General features: G+C 40.3%; 5 protein-coding genes across 5 annotated transcripts; all 5 read right to left on the bottom strand.

Annotated features, from left to right (window-relative positions):
• Positions 1-154: 154 nt before the first annotated feature.
• On the bottom strand, positions 155-2,433 carry LOC6647381 (putative serine protease 42). The gene is made up of 4 exons (XM_023178581.2): positions 2,194-2,433; positions 1,482-1,647; positions 777-1,422; positions 155-714 (listed from the first exon to the last, which is right to left on the bottom strand). The coding sequence occupies exons 1-4, from the start codon at positions 2,416-2,418 to the stop codon at positions 288-290; spliced, it is 1,464 nt and encodes a 487-aa protein (XP_023034349.1). The 5' UTR covers positions 2,419-2,433; the 3' UTR covers positions 155-287.
• A 529-nt stretch (positions 2,434-2,962) lies between these two features.
• LOC111519171 (proclotting enzyme-like) lies at positions 2,963-4,851 on the bottom strand. Its single transcript, XM_047009712.1, has 4 exons — positions 4,592-4,851; positions 4,293-4,458; positions 3,512-4,235; positions 2,963-3,458 (listed from the first exon to the last, which is right to left on the bottom strand). The coding sequence occupies exons 1-4, from the start codon at positions 4,802-4,804 to the stop codon at positions 3,041-3,043; spliced, it is 1,521 nt and encodes a 506-aa protein (XP_046865668.1). The 5' UTR covers positions 4,805-4,851; the 3' UTR covers positions 2,963-3,040.
• Positions 4,852-5,334: 483 nt separating this feature from the next.
• On the bottom strand, positions 5,335-7,153 carry LOC6647383 (serine protease 44). The gene is made up of 4 exons (XM_023178660.2): positions 6,925-7,153; positions 6,689-6,857; positions 5,842-6,616; positions 5,335-5,772 (listed from the first exon to the last, which is right to left on the bottom strand). Exons 1-4 carry the CDS (start codon positions 7,117-7,119, stop codon positions 5,352-5,354), a joined length of 1,560 nt encoding a protein of 519 aa, XP_023034428.1. The 5' UTR covers positions 7,120-7,153; the 3' UTR covers positions 5,335-5,351.
• A 548-nt stretch (positions 7,154-7,701) lies between these two features.
• Positions 7,702-9,655, bottom strand: LOC6647384 (serine protease gd). The gene is made up of 3 exons (XM_023178495.2): positions 9,432-9,655; positions 9,198-9,369; positions 7,702-8,975 (listed from the first exon to the last, which is right to left on the bottom strand). The coding sequence occupies exons 1-3, from the start codon at positions 9,630-9,632 to the stop codon at positions 7,924-7,926; spliced, it is 1,425 nt and encodes a 474-aa protein (XP_023034263.1). The 5' UTR covers positions 9,633-9,655; the 3' UTR covers positions 7,702-7,923.
• A 1,480-nt stretch (positions 9,656-11,135) lies between these two features.
• On the bottom strand, positions 11,136-12,586 carry LOC6647385. The gene has a single exon (XM_002070647.4). The coding sequence runs from the start codon at positions 12,124-12,126 to the stop codon at positions 11,236-11,238; it is 891 nt and encodes a 296-aa protein (XP_002070683.1). The 5' UTR covers positions 12,127-12,586; the 3' UTR covers positions 11,136-11,235.
• Positions 12,587-17,378: the final 4,792 nt, after the last annotated feature.

Raw genomic sequence — 17,378 nt, 5'->3', positions numbered from 1 at the left:
AGAGTAAGACACACTGGCGCTCTTGCAATCACCTGTTGTACTTTTGGTGCGTTTTTAAACGCGATGCCTTCATTTAGGCCTATTAAGGTCTCGGACAGGCAAGCCAGTCTATGTAATAGAATGAAATTGCAAGCTTTATTCTGACAAATTGCCAGCAAACTACCGCAAAGCAATCATTCAATTTCAAATACATGTATGCTTAGCTTAGTATATACATATGTAAAAACTAGTCTAATATTTATTATAGTTTTGGCACATTCACTGCATATAGCGACAATTGAACACACTCAGATCCACATATTAGATCGGAGCCAAGTAATATGCCGCGCCAGATCAGTATAGATGACAGGCTGAGTTAGATCGCAGATACTTCCCGTAACCTGACCGGCTGATATAATGCCACGCAGCACCCAGACATTGTTCTCTTCTAGCATAAGTCCGCCACCCGAATCGCCTTTACATGGACCAGCGCCTTTATCATTGCTCGCACAAATTGTGTTAGCGGTGACACGGCCCTTGCTGTCGGGTAATCTCAGACCATTAATGCACTGCTCATTAGTCAAGATATTGACATTCGCTATTTTGGCAATTTTCGTATTCACATTTCTCTTTTCATCTGCCCCCCAACCGGCCACATAGGACGTATGACCAGAAGGTAAATCGAGTTGATAATTATCATTCCATAGGCAAATTGGTTTTATGGTATCAGTGAAACTGTAAGAGACATTAATCAATTTTTTTGGGCTATGGTGATTTGATCTCTTTTAGTTACTTACCTAACTGGCATATGTAATTTAAGTAGGGCTATATCAGCATCCGTCCAAGTATCACTCGAATAATGATCGTGTATAAGAATATTAGTGACCCGTCGCCGCTGTCCCGGTGCCAACAAGTCCAGGGACTTGCGGCCCAAGGAGACGGCAACTTGACTGGCAGACACAACATTGTTGCCAAAGCTGAAACAATGTGCTGCTGACACCACAGTGTTTGCCGAAATTAATGTTCCACCGCACAAGAAACCAACAGAATTCGATTCACGCTGATACAGTGCCACCATCCAGGGCATCTGACGGTCATTTAAGTTCCGTCCAAAGGCAATTAATGGGCTGATCGTTGGCCCCTCGCGACCACAGATATTATTCAAGTCAGTGGAGCTGCCAGTGGTGGTGCCTGGATTGAAACCAGCATTAGAAGTTGGTCTTGGCAACGGTCTTGGTTCCGTAAATGTTGGTACTTCCACCGCGGGACGAGGTGCTAAGGGACGCCTGGCAGGCACTTGTGCAAACTGTGGCTCTGTTTCCAGCTCTGGTTGGAAATCTGGTTGCCTTGGTGGTTGTCTTACTGGTTGTCGTCCTCGTTGCAATGGTGTGACCTCAGAACTCAATGTATTATTTAGTTCAAGAGTCCAGCTGTCTGGAGGATCTATAAAATAATTTTCATTATTATATCAATGGCAATATGTCCAGCCAATTAAAATTTACATGTTGGAGCTCTACATAAGACGATACCATTGATGGCTATCCAAGTCAGCTTGGGCAGAATACCGGGATTGGGAAAATCGACACGATAGTTTAGAGGATGACCATTTTTTAAACTCGATCTTATGGTGTTGTCATTATCCATAATAGTCAATGAGCCGGAATCTCCCTGTAAAAACAAACAAAACAAAAACAAGAAAACAATAACCATAGATCTTATTGATTACAAATGAGAATTGGAAACTACACTAATTATGCATTAATGAAATCGATTTCTTACTTGGCACTTTCATGCAAGCATAAATCAAGTGGTAAATCCAAAATACGTCACCGACAATGTAATCTTAACCACTCGACTATTCAAACACAAAACATCGACAAAACCGGTTGTACAACTTGAGGTTCTCGAGAGTGAATTGGAAATATCAAGTGTATTTTTTAGCTTGCGTAGGGTTTTCTACAAGCTAACTCTTATCATCTCAATGCAATGCTCATAGAAAATACAATTTTGCATTTGCAAAGACAACAATGGGAAAATCACACCCATGAAGGCGGTTGAACGAGGTCATTGTTTGATAAGAGCAAAACAGTAATGACAACAATCAATTGAGGGAAAGCCAATCAGCAAGACAATGAAAGACAACAACATATTATTTCCTGTTTGACCATATAGTTGGTTAGTTAGTTAATAGTTAGTAGATTGACTTAAACTTACCCCAGTCGGCGCAACACGCTGCGAAAACTTGACTTCAAGTAAATTACTCCTTACTTCTGGATTGAGGGGAATTGCAATGTGTCCTATAAACTGCTGTTCGTGGGCTAGATATTGAAAGATCTGTGGACAGGCTATTGGTGGAATGTTTTGACCAAAATTCCTAGTTAGCTGCAGCAGAATCACTAAGAAATGTAAGACTAGCGAATGTATTTGTTGTTGACGCATATTTAATATAGGAATTTCTGCTATAAATTTGTAAATTAAATTAAATGCACTCGAACGCGAACCGCACTCGACGAGTGTCTAGCTATGAATGCTTTGTATTCTTTTAAAGATTTAATTAAGACTGAGAATCGATCTATTAACTAAGAGATAATATTCTCTCTCTTTCTCTCTCTCCCTTTCGTTTACTTCCTCTGTCTCTCTCTCCAAACCTGATAGGGGCAGCAACGTCATTAATTAGTTGGTTACACTCTATGCCATTAATTTCCAAAGTGTATACAAATGATATAGCCCAGAATTGAATTGAGTAGAAATGAGCCGGGCTTAGAGTATCGAAAAATTCGTTAATACGTGTGCCTTTTTTCATGTTTTCATGTATTGGTTTGGTTTCTTGTTGCTTTTCGCTTAAGGCCGTGATTAATGAATCGCATATTTTATTAGCCGTATCAGGTGGCATTTGAACATACCTGATTTAACGCTTGGTTTTCTCCCATTTCATGTTATTTATTAACACAAAGTATCAGTTTAGTTCAACCGAAATGTTTTGTTTTGTTTTTCTCTTTTTATTAGGATACTTTCTTTACATTTTAAAGGATTTAGGCAGGGAAGAGAACGGGGCGGTACATCAATCCCACATGTTCTCACGGATCCAGGCAATATGTTTGGCTACATCCGTGTAGACAACCGGCAGTTTAAGGTCGCAGGTGTGCTCCTCAACATTTATCGCACCACCCACTACAATTCCACGCAGTACCCAAATGTCATTTTCTCTCACCATAAGGCCGCCACCGGCATCAGATGAACATGGACCGGAACCGACTTTCTTGGCACAGATTGTATTCGGTTGGACTAGGCGATCTGGCAGCTCTTGCCTGCATCTTGGTGCAACGACAATATCTGTATCAGTGACCCTTGCCACATCGGTATTCTCATTGCCTTTGCCATCGGGTCCAAAGCCAGCCACATAGGATTTCTGTCCCTGTGGCAATTCCAGACGATAATTTGTGTTCCACAGGCAAATTGGAACTATGTAGTTGGTGAATCTAGATATTAAACACTTATGGTTACTGTGTAATAAACTTGAAAGACAACCTACCCGACACTTCTTTCCAGTCTAATTAAAATTATATCGTTTAAAAATACATTCAGATCGTAGTCTTTGTGAAATTGTAACTGCGTCACATTCACGAGTTCACCATCCGCCCAAATATCCAAGTTGTTGCGACCCATGGAAACGGCTGTCCGACTTGCTGGGAGATCGCGACCAGGATGACGAAAGCAATGTGCAGCCGAAATGACAGTGGATTTGGATACCAGAGTACCGCCACAGAAGAACCCTAAGCCATGGTCTTGACGTTTCTCAAACAGACCGACCAGCCATGGCAATTGGCCAGCCTCTAAGGCAATGCCGCCAAAAATTAGCGGAGTCGATGTTAACCTTTCCCGGCCGCAAACATCACTAAGTCGATCGGAGGTGAACGATGGCTGTGCCACATTCGGACGAAATTGTTGCTGTGGTGGTTGTTGCTGTGGTTGTGGCTGTGGTTGTGGCTGTGGTTGTGGCTGTGGTTGTGGCTGTGGTTGTGGCTGTGGTTGTTGCGGTGGTTGTTGCGGTGGTTGTTGCTGTGGTTGTTGCTGTGGTTGTTGCCATGGTAGTTGCTGTGGTTGTAACGGTCTTCTTTGCGGCACTTGCTCAACTGGAACTGGAGCCAACGGCCGTCTTTGTGGAATCGAGATGGGACCTTGACTCGAGAATGCGAGCGGAACAATCGAGGAGGTTAACGTAAAAGACAATGAAATTGATGTTGTTGGCGGTGGAACTGAAACATATTGCCAATTAATTTTAAAACACTTTAAATTAAATCAATAACACTCACAACTCGAGGAACTGCAGATTTGTACATCATTTAAGCTAATACTTGTCAGCTTCGGTGGCAAATGGGGCATTGGAAAGTCGACACGATAATGAATTGGCCAACCATTGCGTAAATTAACTTTTTGCACTTCTTTATCATCTGTCACCGATATTCCACCAGCACTTTCCTGATAGAGAGAGAGAGAGAAAGAGAGAGTAAAACCAGATTCAGATGTCATTGCAATCGCATTTAAAACAAAGGCAAGGCTGATAAGGCTTGGGGGGGGGAAACCCAAAGTTTTTTAGATCGCCAATACACACCAATTGAAAGTAACCATCCTGTGAGAATTCCAGCAAAAGCGTATGGTTTTTTACCCGCGGATCGTGTCTTATATTGAGTATTCCGATGTATTGGCCACGATATCCCTGATATTCAAACAAATCGGGACAGGCAACATAGGGTAATTGCGCCACACATTTTCCAAATTGACATAATATTAACAACAATGCAAAAAGTGAGAGACTTTGTTGCATTTTTTCTTTATATATTTCCTTATGTAATTAATTGCACACACGAAGTGAATTCTCGAACCTCGCTCATTGAGCGTCGATCGGTTAATGTTTTGTATTTTGTTTATAAGTAGCCGATCGAGTCTCTCTCAGGAAAAACCAGATGCTGGGCATAGTAAACGGATGGGTCCATTCAATAAACGAAGCCACATTTTTGCCAATGGAATATATTGTTGAGAGTATTCTGCAATCGGCTTGTTGGCATTTATGCAAATCAGTAATGAATCTTATTTGTGTTTAATATTTTCATTTTGTGACAATGAACAATTAATTCGTCACTAACTTTTTGCCATTGTTCCATAATCAATTGATTTATGGACATTTATTTGTGATATTTTTGGCCAATTCTCAGCAGAACGTTAGTCATTTGTTACACTGAAAAGCTGAAAAACTAAATCTTCAATGTAACCAGTTTTCCCATATAGTCAAGAACTTGTTTTAAGCAATGGCAAATTGTTTAACATAAATTTTATTTTTATCTAATATTTGAAATATCAACAAGACTTAAAGATTAAGATAGCCATCTTACGTTTTCATTTATCCAAGATACGTGTTCAGATAGATCGCAATAGAGAACATATTGATCGAGAGAACATTGTCCATTGGTGGCACGTTCACCCAGTGACACAATGCCACGGAGTAGCCAGCGGTTATTCTTCTTGACCATCAGGCCACCTCCAGAATCGCCAATACAGGGACCCGATCCATCCCTGTTGCCAGCACAAAGAGTCCTCTTTGTTATCCTTTGTACGGCTATCCAGCTAGTTAAACACTCTGTCATTGTGACAATTTTTGCCTGGGCGACTCGAGGGAATTGAGACATGGTGTTGCCATTCTCATCTTTGCCCCATCCAGCCACTGATCCAGTAATAGCTACCGTTTCACTGTCACTCTCCTGCCATAGACAAATTGGGCTAATAATGTCATCGAAACTGCAAAATATTAAATCAAATAAAGGGGATTTGAAAGATATGGAAATTGGGATATGAGAAATAACCTACTCGACTGTTTTATGCATGGTTAGGATAGCAATATCTGCATCAGCAGTTGTGAGTGTGGAAAAATCGGGATGGACTAGTATACCCGTAACCTTTCGTTTCACAGCCCCGTCCTCTATAAAGTCTTTCAAATCGTAGCGTCCCAGTTCAACATGAACGTTTTCCTCTTTTATCCTGTACACACAATGGGCAGCCGTAATGACCTGAGTTCTCGAAACTAAGGAGCCACCACACTTAAAATCTAATGCAAAACGCTCCGTGTGATAGATTGCGGCCAGCCAGGGATAGCCTCCACGCGGAAACGGTGTGCCATTGTGTATGAAAGGAGTTACTCTGCCTTGAATTCCGCATCCACGGAAGGCATTCGGGGAAGTGGTGAAACTTGGCTGGAATACTGGTGGAGATGTTGGAGCAGGTGTTGGTGGTGGATTTGCAGGTTGACTTGGAGGTGGTGGTGCAGTTGGGGCTGGAGGTTGTAGTCTCGCAGTGGTAGTTGTAATGTCTGGCCTAAACTCCCAGATTAAAGGAGCACGTTGAGGTGTCAACGTATCGGTGGGCCAACGAACTGGCGGCGGATCTGTGCTTTTTGTTTCCACTGTTGGTAAACGTCGCCATGGCAACTGACCAGTTTGATCGAAAAAAATTGTTTTCACACTCACATCGGGCTCATCATCAGAAAAGGGATTAAATACTGCTGATGACGTGGGCGGCTGTGATCTAATCCTACCAAGGATGTTAAATTCGTAGAAGCGATTAAAGTAGCTATTCGGTGCATTATCTAAAACAGATTAACGTATTGGGTAATTAATCATAGACCACCAAAATAAGGGGCAGGGACCGATTTACTCACATTCACTTGCTGTGCAGAGGGTTGCATCATTGAAGGCTAAGCGGGTCAGTTTTGGCAATATACCCGTTGTCGGATGGGGCCAAAAGGTAATCCGATACTTTGGACTGGCCACATTGCTCCGAATAGTCTGTTCATCGGGATATGGCAAAATGCCGCCAACAAATGCATCCTGTGGAATGTGGAAAACTAAGATGTAGACAAGCTAACTACAATCTGTCTTTATACTTAGGCCATACATCAAGAGTGTCTCTCTGCGAGAAACGTACATCGACTCGATTGCGGCCTTGCACTAGGGTGGGCAGGGTAACTTCTCCCCCAAAGCTGTCCCCGTTATTAACATATTTAAAGTACATGGAACACGAATTCTCCGGTAAAAGTTGGCCATGACTTGTGGCCAGGACTAGGACTAAGATGAGCCAATTTAGACCCATTGTATAAGTTATTTGTTTAGATCTGTTTTTTTGTTTTGTGTTTTTTTTTTTTTTGTGGTGAATATCAAGTTCCGCCTGCGCTCTTCACTAATTGTTCACTGCGCACGCGACAAGCGTCGATTGATACTTAATACGGCTCCAGACTCTTCATACTTTTGCTCAGAGAACATTGAGTTACTATGCTAAACAAACGAACTGGTAATTCTACCTCGTGCAACGTTAATAAAGCTATCTTCATTGCTCTTGAGTGGAACCCCTTCAACTCGGCGACTTGGCTTTTTTTTTATATTTTATGATCGTGTTTACTGCTATGACTACTCATTTAAATTGTGGTATGTATATTTATAAACGGGGAACAAAAGATACTCATCATCTCTCAGTCTACTAATAACTGCTCTCCAGCTTACAGTTGGCCATCATAACAAAGCGATAACTTGCACGACCCCTGCACAGGACTACAAAATTGGGGGATGATGACAAAAAACTAGTTGACAAATGACAGGCCCCCTATTGAATCCATTAATGTATGCAAACAGATATCTATTTTAATTAAGGTAAGGCGAAATAAATAAAAATTCAAACTACATATTTAAATGTGCTTTCGCTTTTATTGAGAATTTCTTAGTTTTTATGGCATCAATTCGATTGATTGATTTATAGTAAATTAAACGGTTGGCTTCTTGTCTTGGCTTATGTCATATTGATTGTTCAACATCATCTCTATAAATACCTGTTTACCTCCTATGGATGTGTGTATTTTAAGGTGCTTTACCTGTTTAGGGCAGTCTCCGGTTCTCGGGGAAATTATCTGACAATATTTTGCTCTATCCAGTTCAAATGCCTGGCCACATCACAGTAGATCACGAAGCGAGATAGATCGCAGTTATCTCCACGGCGCTGAGCCAGTGAGACAATTCCACGGACCATCCATCGTTCGTTGCGCAATACCATCAATCCGCCACCGGAATCGCCCAGACAGGGTCCATGTTCCTGACTATTGCCAGCGCAGATTGTGCGCGGGGTTAGGAAATCCTTGGCTGTAACCATTTCACGCAGGCATTCCTCTCTTGACACAGTTCGCACACGGACTGTCTTGGGGAATTGAGTTTCCTTGCCATTTTCATCAAGGCCCCAACCCGCTACAGCGGCCACATCGTTGTCATTCATGCCCAAATGTGTGGTACTGGTCCACAAGCAAATCGGCCTTATATAGTTCGAGTATATCACAGTTTCGGTTAACACCAGCAAGCCCACATCCGAATCTGGGACCACATTGCCAATAAAGTCCGGATGAGTACGCACACTTTGCACTCGCATTAGAGTGGCTCCCTTTTCGGGATTCATGTTGCGATCATGTCGCCCCAAATAGACTCTCAAACGATCAGGATCCATACTATAAATGCAATGGGCAGCCGTGATGACGGTACGTTTTGAGACTAATGTGGTTACACATCGATAAACCAAATCCGTGGTGCCCGAATAGAGAGCCGCAAGCCATGGGAAGCGTCCTCTGGGTAGGATTTCTCCGCCAGCCTGCAAAGCTGCGAATCCTTCCACGCCGCATTCATCCAAACTATTTGATGGGCTGTCCACATGTATGGTCTCTGGTTTAAAGAATCCTTGCAGGAAGGGATTGCCCTGCCAACCATTATTGTTGCTGCTGCTACCTCCACCGCCACCGCCGCTGTTGCTGAAATTCGGTAGACGTATTGGAGTTCTTGTTGGCGGTGGAGTTGGTGGTGGAGTGGGTGCCGGTTTCGGCTTTTGATATACCACTGGATGATGTCCCACATTTTGAGTAGTTGTTGAAACAGAAATGTGCTGCTTTCGGGTCATTGTGGTTGAGGGAGCTCCATCTGTTTGCAATAAAACCAATAAAGAAACGTTAAATGATTTTACGTTAAGAAAACCGGTTGTAAGAAGCGATCGCAAAAAATTGCACATATATATTCGAATTCACAATGCCCTGCAATTATTAATTGATTGTAATTTTAGCCGGCTAAAGCTAATCGCTTTTCACGTGTTTCCCAGTTAGATCATTTCATAAGCTGAAGCTTTTCCCACATATCATTACTTACATTCGCTGGCCGTGCAATACACTTGTCCATTTAATTCAACTCGAACTATTTTTGGCAATTCGTCATGAAAATTGTCAAAGGTCACATAGCTCTCGCCTCGTCCACCGGCAAACATATTTTCGTAGGCTTTCTCCTTGTTTGGATATGGATGCAAATTACTCACAGTTCCAGCCTAAAAAAAGTACACAATGAATGTGATTATTACCCTAAATTGTGCGTTTTGTGTGCACTCACAATATTTGATCCATGGGCCACAAAACGTATGAGCCAATCCAAACTTTTTAAGCCATCTTGTGGGGGCGTGACACGTCCTATCCACCGATCATTGAAACGTTCATAGTGAAAGATATTGCCACAATTATTTGGTGGCAGATGCTGAGCTAAAGCTATGCCTAGGCAAAGACTTAGAAGGAGGAGGCATAAAGCGTTGCTCATTGAACCGATGCTGATTGCAGCTGAACACAGACTAAACGAGCTACTCATTTGATGATTAGCCAGATCGAAGGCTGTATATGGAATCGGGTTCGAGGCAGCAGCATGCGATAAAGCGGCATCGTTAAGTTCTATGCGGGTTGTGGAACTCCCCGATGGCAAATATGTACACAACATTACTCTTCCCAGAGCTACCAGAGATGGGAACAGGTTTGGCGGGCTTTCCCCAGCATTGTCCACTTACAAGGTAAGGCCAGGCAGGCCAATGTTTATGCAAGAGATATAAGCGAATTCTCTCTCTCAATCCCCATTCTCTCTCCCTCTCTCTCAAGCGGTTGAAATATCATTTCTTTACTCTTTTAATTTGCCCTATCTCAGAACTATTCTTATCAGCAAATGTTTTGCCTATACATATGTATAGATTTGTTTTTTTATTTTGAGTTTAATTCTAAATATACATATTATATGGCTGAGTATTTTTTGCTGATGACTCTCAAATCAAAAATCTCAAACTGGTTTGCCTAGATCATTGCGTTGACTCTCATACAATCAATGAAACGAGTTATAAATAATTCTAATAAGTTGTCTCACATTACGTATACGTCATAGTGGCCTGCTCTCCCATCCAGCTATGAGGGACTCTTTTACTTACTGTCTCTCTCTCTCCCTCGCTCTTTCTCTTTGTCGCTCTTTTCCTCTCCTTAGTATCTATCTCTCTCTCTCTCTTTCTCTCTAGATCCCTCTCTGCGTTGTATTTGAAAAAGTTTTCGCAGTCGCCGCAATTTTCGTTTTCGTTTTGGCGTTTTTAGAAGAAAAGTTTAAGTTCTTATCAGACGACAGGGCAACTTTTAATAATATAATGCAATGTTTATGCGAATGTGTATTGAAAATGATGTAGCAACAACGCATTTGTAAAACTTTTCACAACAAAACATACATATATATATATCTATAATATATACATACATATAGGTATAACACAAAAAAAAAAAAAAAACAAGCGCACCCAAACTCAATTTTAGCTGCAAGCCCAAGTGTCTGTTGTGGCCTCCATTGTTGTCGAAGGGAGGGCTCCTTCTTTCTCTGCCAGCAACTTTTATAATCAGTTCAAGTTTGTTAAGCTTTTGTGGTAATTTGTTGAGATTTGGAGCAAATTTTTTCTTAGGTTTCTCTGTTCTTATTTGCAGCAAATAAAATTATGTCTCACCTCTGCCCTCTCACCCATCTTCTGACTGCTGGGAATGGCAGTGGGACGTGCGGCCATTGGCATATTAAGACATCCGATATCCGACCGATGACTGGTGTATTGGCTTCCTTATGAAACAGGAAGGGAAACGTCAGGAAATGCATGTTGCTGTCGATTTTGCCATGACGGGCACTCAAAACACAAATTGTGCGGAATTTGCAGCGTATTGAGACCTAATTGGACCCCAAGACATGGTGCTTGAAGTCAATGGGTAATTTGCTGCAAGGCTCAATTAGGAATTTTGCAGTTAAAGACCTGAGTTTGCCTGTGCGCCAAGTATATGAAATACAAAATCAATGTATGTACATGTATGTGTGTGTGTGTGAGTGTGTTTGTGTGTGTTTGTGGGTTTCTATAACGTTAACTTCGTCGCACAATTTTATAGGTATCACAGGTGCAAAAGCCACGGCACTGCGAGAATACAAATATGAATGATTCGCTGCAGTCCTTGAGTAACTTCATCTTCTTGGCATGCTCAAAACCTGTCTGCAACGAGCACTCCAACTCTTCGTGCCATGAGTTCTCTGCACACTCCTCGTACAGTAGTGTATGGAAGACATTGAGCAAGCGAAGGCGACGTTCGACACGTGGACAACGGACTAGCACCAGCATTTTTACATACGGACCAAATTTAATCCAACGCTGGAAGTCGTCAACACATATTTCACTGCCAGCATCAATCAGCATCAGTTGACAATTATGGATATTAATGTCTTGGAGGATATGCAGCTCCATGGGTTTCTTGAAGCATTTACGCAATTCGGGTGTCAACTCAAAGCCAAGTTTGGGTTTTTTCATGGTCCAGGGATATGAACGATTGGCGAACTCATAGGCTAGCTTATCGCGACGTTTCGCCTTATCTCGCAGATAAGTAATCTCCTTATCCACTCGTCGTATAGCCATAGATCCGCAATTCTCGTAATCGCCATGAGCTGCATTGCTCATATTCTCAGCTGCCTCATTGGCAGCCAGCTCTGCTTCCTCTTCGGAGGCATCTTGACGTTCGGCTGCCTTACAGCAACGCAAATCATGTGGCATCAAATAGTCTGGATAACCCACCTTGGCCAAGAATGTATGCCAATAGAGTTGATTGAATTTCTTCGTTGGTATGAAATAATCGGCTGCTGTGCTCTCAACACGACACTTATTCTCATCCAGCAAAACGGGCCAAAGGTCCTCAAAGAATGTGCTGCCCAATGTGGTGTGTGAGCTCTTCTTGCTGCTCTCCAGGCAGCTCTGATTGTTGTTCATTTTGTCCACTTGGAATTTCTATTATTGTAAGTAATTTCGTGTGCTTTGTGACAATTCTGAGTATATGAGTATGTGTGTCTAAGTCCTATACAGATTTCAGTTTCTATATGACAGTGTCACAATTACAGGGGTAGACACTTGCCCCCCTTGGCATCTAGTTGAGGAATGCTTTTCAGTCAACCTACGAACCACTGTCTAACATATGCGCAACAATTTGGTTTTATTATCAGCACATAAATCAACTGCTATGGCTACTGTTGCTTCTACTGCTGCTGCCTTTTCTGATGATGACCTACACGCCCTTTTATATTGAGTATACACTTTTTACTCTACCAAGGTGTCTATAAATTTTGTATTACCATCAAACTGTCTGTTGAGTGTATTTTTTACTTCGGGATGCATTTGTCACCGCTTTTCAACTTTTTTTTTAAAACTCTATTATAATTCGTCCCCTATTAAGAGGATTGGAAGTCTACACTCGAGCGTTAAATGGAATTATTAAAAAATTTATGCAAATAAATATCACTCTAGTAGTTTACCTCATACTGTTGACTATATCGAAATATATATATTTAGGTTATACGGTCAAAGATTTTCTGTTTTGCAAAGATATAAAGTAATTGTTGAACATTTAAGATTTGTATTTTAAAATTTTTGAATAATTCTGATTAATTATGATGAGGTATTCTAATATCAGTTTTGTCAATGGATATTTATTTCAAGAAATTTATTGACATCAAAAATACTCAAGTGTAAAGTTTTAAAATATTAAGATCAGAGTAAGAAATCAAGTCTCAGACTCCATTTACTTTTCGATAATCTCGTGGACTAGACGCAGAGTAACATTCAGTCGACCAAGTTGGCTTTTAAAATTTTGTGTTTTGTTTATATTTGAGCACAATTTATGCGCGCTCACAGCGATACCAGAACAATAACAACAACAACAACACGAAAAATAACAACAACAATTTGCGTACATTTTATGGCGTTTTCTGTCGTAGGTAGTCAACCAATGCCCATGTTCCCTTCCTTCGCTCCATCATTTCATCACCGTCATTGGCATTGCTATCGCCATCGCCGATCATTGTCATTTTATGAGCTAAGCTGAGTTCTGTTTGATTTTTATGAAGGAAATGTAGTGAGGAGCAAAAAGATGGTCACGATTTTCATCATGCGCGAAAAGTGTGGAATGGTGAGAGGAGATGAAGGAGAAGCAGAAGGGAGCATCAGTTAGGAGTTTTCGGGCTCATTAGCTTTTATGACTTTGATTTTATTGCCACAGCATTGCTGATGCTGGCTGTGCTTTAATTTTGGCAATCGAAATCAAGAGAAAAACAAAAACGTTGCATATCACAATGGGCAAGCAAACATCACCAAAGGTCTTCGTGTGTGTGTGTGTGTGTGTGTGTATCTACTATATGTATGTACATGAGTCTGTGTAAGTGTGTGTATTTCCACATTTGTGCAATAAATTTTCATAAATCAATTGTGCGTGCTATTTTTAACACGCTCTCGTCGAACAAATCGAATTCAAAATCAAACCCAAAAACAACAAAGGAAAAAAAAAAGAATTCTCTTTCGATTTTATTTTTTTTTTTTTTTGTATGGTCTGTTTAGGTTGTTCAGATTTATACGCACAATTATCTTAGGGGCAGAAACGAATTCAAAATGCAAAAAAAAAGAAACAAAATAAACGAAGATGTGCGTGTGGAGGAGAAAAAAAGTGAGTGACGAATGCTTATTTTACGCTTCAATTTTCAACAAACTTATTGCAAATGTGATTTGTGTTGTTGTTTTCTGTTTTTTTTTGGAGGCGTCGATGTGAAAATTTGATTTGTGCCTTCAAGCAGAAGCTTTCGTTTTAATTTAATTCCATGCGGCTTTTCCTTATATACAAAACCCACATACATACATATGTGGACATATATGTATATGTGTGTTTTGTGTTGAAGTGAAGGTACCATGTGCACTGAAACTGGAAGATTTATGGCAAACCGATTTGGCAGCTGCTGCCAGAAGGCATAAGCGTAGCAAGGATGTTTCAAATATATTTACTCCCTTTAAAAATTATACAAATAAATAAGAATATATAAGCAATTGTACAGCTTTAACGAGTTAAAAAAATAATGTAACAAAAGTTTGGAGTCTGAAAATATGTGATTGTTTAAATATTTAATAAAGTTTACCCTTATTTTTAAATATATTCCAAATATGATTGATTTTTCTCTTTAAACAAATATTTGATAATTTGACAAACCTCCAAACATTTAGAAATACGATCTGATCCCCTTGCCTTGTTCGCTCATCATGTTTAGAAAAGTCTCATTTCAACATTTGTTTCTTCGTTCATCTATTTTTCGTCATTTTTTACTTTTCTTTTTATTTTTTGCTCTATTAAAAAACGCGAAGACAACTTTGTCCGCGACCCACCGACAGCCTGCAGGCGAAAAGGCAACCCAAAGAAAAATGATAATATAAAAATTTATGTGTATATTTATTGTATTTTATTGAGGCACTTAAAAAGCAGCGCAGTCAACAAGCTGTAAGAGAATACTGACAGGAGAAAAAGTACGCAAAAAAACAACAACATAAAAAAAAGCGAAAGAAAAACAAGCAAAAACAACTGAGAAGCTATATTGACATAAAAGCCAATCATTTTAAAATAGCTTTAAGTCGAGGGAGCCACAACAAGAAAGAGAAATAGAGGTGGAGAGAGAGAGAGAGAGACAGAGAGATAGAGTGTGAGCGAAAGAAGGAGATGGAGAGAAAACATCAAAAAGAACACAAGAAAAAATGCTCAAAGAAAAACAACAAATTTTTCTAGCCAAATTTAAGACCACAGTGAGAAAGTTTGTTTATTTCTTTTTACTAAAAGTTGATTTAGTTATGCATTTGAAGAAATACCAAAGAGAGAGAAAGATAGAGAGAGAAAAAAAAACACAGGAATATGCTGAAATGGCAACAAAAGCCACAGGCAACCAATGGAAATATTTTCAGATGCACCAGAAAAAGGCAGTGGGAAAGGGAACCACCACCTTGCTCATGCACTTTAACCCCATTCAAACGTAAAGTGGTACCATGGTAGTTGGTTTTATGCGTACTGCATTTCGGATTGCATTGCATACATAAATAATCACAAATGCCAGAAATTTGCAAGTGAAATTCATGAGATCTGGCATTCATTCGGTATGCATAAACGACAGAGAGTTGTAGATGTTGTTGTCGTTGCCAGCACTATGGCCAAAAATCTGAACTTTGACATAGTGAATCAATCAAATTATCACTCAAGCATAAGACACATGATTGATGTAGTCGCCAGGCATCAATCATCGGATCGAGGAATTCGAGTGCAATGTTCTACTACTATTTCTTGCCAAAGTGGATGTAATCAACGGCCCAAGCCCAAGTCAAGTGCAGAGCTTGGCATTTATTAATGTTCGAGCAACGTGAAGCCAAAGGAAAATGGCAAAGGCAGAGAAAATGGCAAATAACATTTCTCAAACTTGGTCCAGCATGAGTGCAACAAATCCGATTCAAGTTTGAGCAAAAGAAAAATTCCTTCATATTTGTAGGTAAATATTTGTAACTAAAAGCATAGCATACATTTCAGCGTCAGGTATTTAATAGAAAAACTTTGCTTTTATTGAAATTTTTTTGCTGCCCTTTTGGACAATTGTATGAAAGTGGACATAGATAAGTGTCTGTGTGTGTGTGTGTATGTATGTATAAATGGCTGTGTGCGTGTGATTTACCTAAGCACAGTTCAAGGATACAATATAATTGAAAGCAAAACAAAAGGCACAAACCAAAGACTGAAAAGGCACAAGACAAAGTGTTTCTAAAGCTTATTGCCTGGCTTGTGCCAGAGTCTGTCTAGGCTGTCTCTACGTACCAATGAGTTTCGTGTTGAATAGCAGCATTATCGTCATCATCACCTGCTGTTGTTGTTGTTGTTGCTAAAGCATGCGTCTGATGTGGGCGTAATGAATTTCTGGTTAGTCTGGCATTTGCTCAATTTAATTATTTTGGCACTAAAGGTCACAGCAAAGAATTCTTGATAATAATAATAGTCGAAAACAACAACAATGCGGGCGGGATTAATAACACTTTAGGTGTTGAAATAACTTTCTTCAGCTGCTGCGGCAAATTCAATTTAATTTAACACATGAGATTTGCGGATGCAGCAGCAACATGGCGAACATTTGTCATAAGCCATGTGGGCAAATCAAATGTGCAACGTTAAGCGTAAAACTTTTACCGCAACTTGTAAAAGAAAGTTCTACTCATTTTTTTTGCTCCTTCTTACATTTTGTTCGTTGCTCTCCACTCCACTCGACTCCTTTGGGCGAGGGTAGACACAAAACAACGTCGTTTTCACGCTTGCCTTGTCAAGTGAAACCAATTTGCGCATTTTGTCTGCATCAGCGAAGGCATCCGCAGAAGCCACCATATCCGCAACCGCATCCGCATCCGCAAGACGCATTGTTCAGCTGTCCCAGTAGTTGACTTGAACATGTTGCACATAGTTACTTTCAGGCAAAAGTGCTGTCATTTATTTCATTTCAAGTTTTGATCGATTTTCTTAGCGTGCTCTTAAAAATTTAATTTTAACTGCATAGAGGGAAATTTATTTTTAAAGATTTTTAAGGCGAAACTAATGACAATAACTGAGTGATTAAGGCATCGTTTACACCTGAGTATCTCTGCCATTAGGTTGTTGGTGGCCAATTTAAGCACCTGCATCTTAAGTGCAGCTTAGTGTAGACTCAACTTTGAGGTTTGCCATTGCCAGCAAACATACCGCAGGCTCTTAATGAGCCTCATCAAGGCGGAATATCAGAGTGCTTGTGTGTGTGTGTGTGTGTGTGTGTGTGTGTGTGTGTCTTTGGCTTTCTTGATGGCCAAACTGACTTGGGGTCACTTTTGCAACACAAAATGTGCCAACATTAGCTCTGGCTCTGATGTGGACATTCAGTTGAATAGTGTTTTGGTTATAGCTTTGTTGGTTAAGTGCACGTCCTTGGGCAGTAAATCGAATGTGAAAGCCAAGTTCAGCCATTAGAACATGCCAAATATTTGCACGAACTAACTGACACTCAAGAAATCAACATCAAACTATCAACTAACTCTCAAAGGACGTCTTGGAATTGATTTGGCCTTTAATTTTAGGTATATATATTATATATTAAATGTCGATTCGCACTCGATTATAAAACACTCTTTTCAAAATAAAATACCATCAATTTTCAATA

The sequence above is a fragment of the Drosophila willistoni genome, chromosome 3R (genome assembly GCF_018902025.1).
Source record: "Drosophila willistoni isolate 14030-0811.24 chromosome 3R, UCI_dwil_1.1, whole genome shotgun sequence".
Lineage (NCBI taxonomy): Eukaryota > Metazoa > Arthropoda > Insecta > Diptera > Drosophilidae > Drosophila > Drosophila willistoni.
Note: the sequence above shows the minus strand (reverse complement) of the source record. Positions and strands in the feature narration are given on the sequence as shown.

Excerpts from the sequence above, each read along its gene's own strand:
- LOC6647381 (XM_023178581.2), bottom strand. The coding sequence starts at position 2,418 with ATGCGTCAACAACAAATACATTCGCTAGTCTTACATTTCTTAGTGATT. Across the intron at positions 1,423-1,481 it reads CTTATGTAGAGCTCCAACAT|ATCCTCCAGACAGCTGGACT; the intron begins GTAAATTTTAAT and ends ATTATTTTATAG. Across the intron at positions 715-776 it reads AAATTACATATGCCAGTTAG|TTTCACTGATACCATAAAAC; the intron begins GTAAGTAACTAA and ends TGTCTCTTACAG.
- LOC6647383 (XM_023178660.2), bottom strand. The coding sequence starts at position 7,119 with ATGGGTCTAAATTGGCTCATCTTAGTCCTAGTCCTGGCCACAAGTCAT. Across the intron at positions 6,617-6,688 it reads CCTCTGCACAGCAAGTGAAT|ATAATGCACCGAATAGCTAC; the intron begins GTGAGTAAATCG and ends AATCTGTTTTAG. Across the intron at positions 5,773-5,841 it reads ACCATGCATAAAACAGTCGA|TTTCGATGACATTATTAGCC; the intron begins GTAGGTTATTTC and ends AATATTTTGCAG.
- LOC111519171 (XM_047009712.1), bottom strand. The coding sequence starts at position 4,804 with ATGCAACAAAGTCTCTCACTTTTTGCATTGTTGTTAATATTATGTCAA. Across the intron at positions 4,236-4,292 it reads AATCTGCAGTTCCTCGAGTT|TTCCACCGCCAACAACATCA; the intron begins GTGAGTGTTATT and ends AATATGTTTCAG. Across the intron at positions 3,459-3,511 it reads AGACTGGAAAGAAGTGTCGG|ATTCACCAACTACATAGTTC; the intron begins GTAGGTTGTCTT and ends TTTAATATCTAG.
- LOC6647385 (XM_002070647.4), bottom strand. The coding sequence starts at position 12,126 with ATGAACAACAATCAGAGCTGCCTGGAGAGCAGCAAGAAGAGCTCACAC.
- LOC6647384 (XM_023178495.2), bottom strand. The coding sequence starts at position 9,632 with ATGAGCAACGCTTTATGCCTCCTCCTTCTAAGTCTTTGCCTAGGCATA. Across the intron at positions 9,370-9,431 it reads TGGCCCATGGATCAAATATT|GCTGGAACTGTGAGTAATTT; the intron begins GTGAGTGCACAC and ends TACTTTTTTTAG. Across the intron at positions 8,976-9,197 it reads GTATTGCACGGCCAGCGAAT|ATGGAGCTCCCTCAACCACA; the intron begins GTAAGTAATGAT and ends TATTGCAAACAG.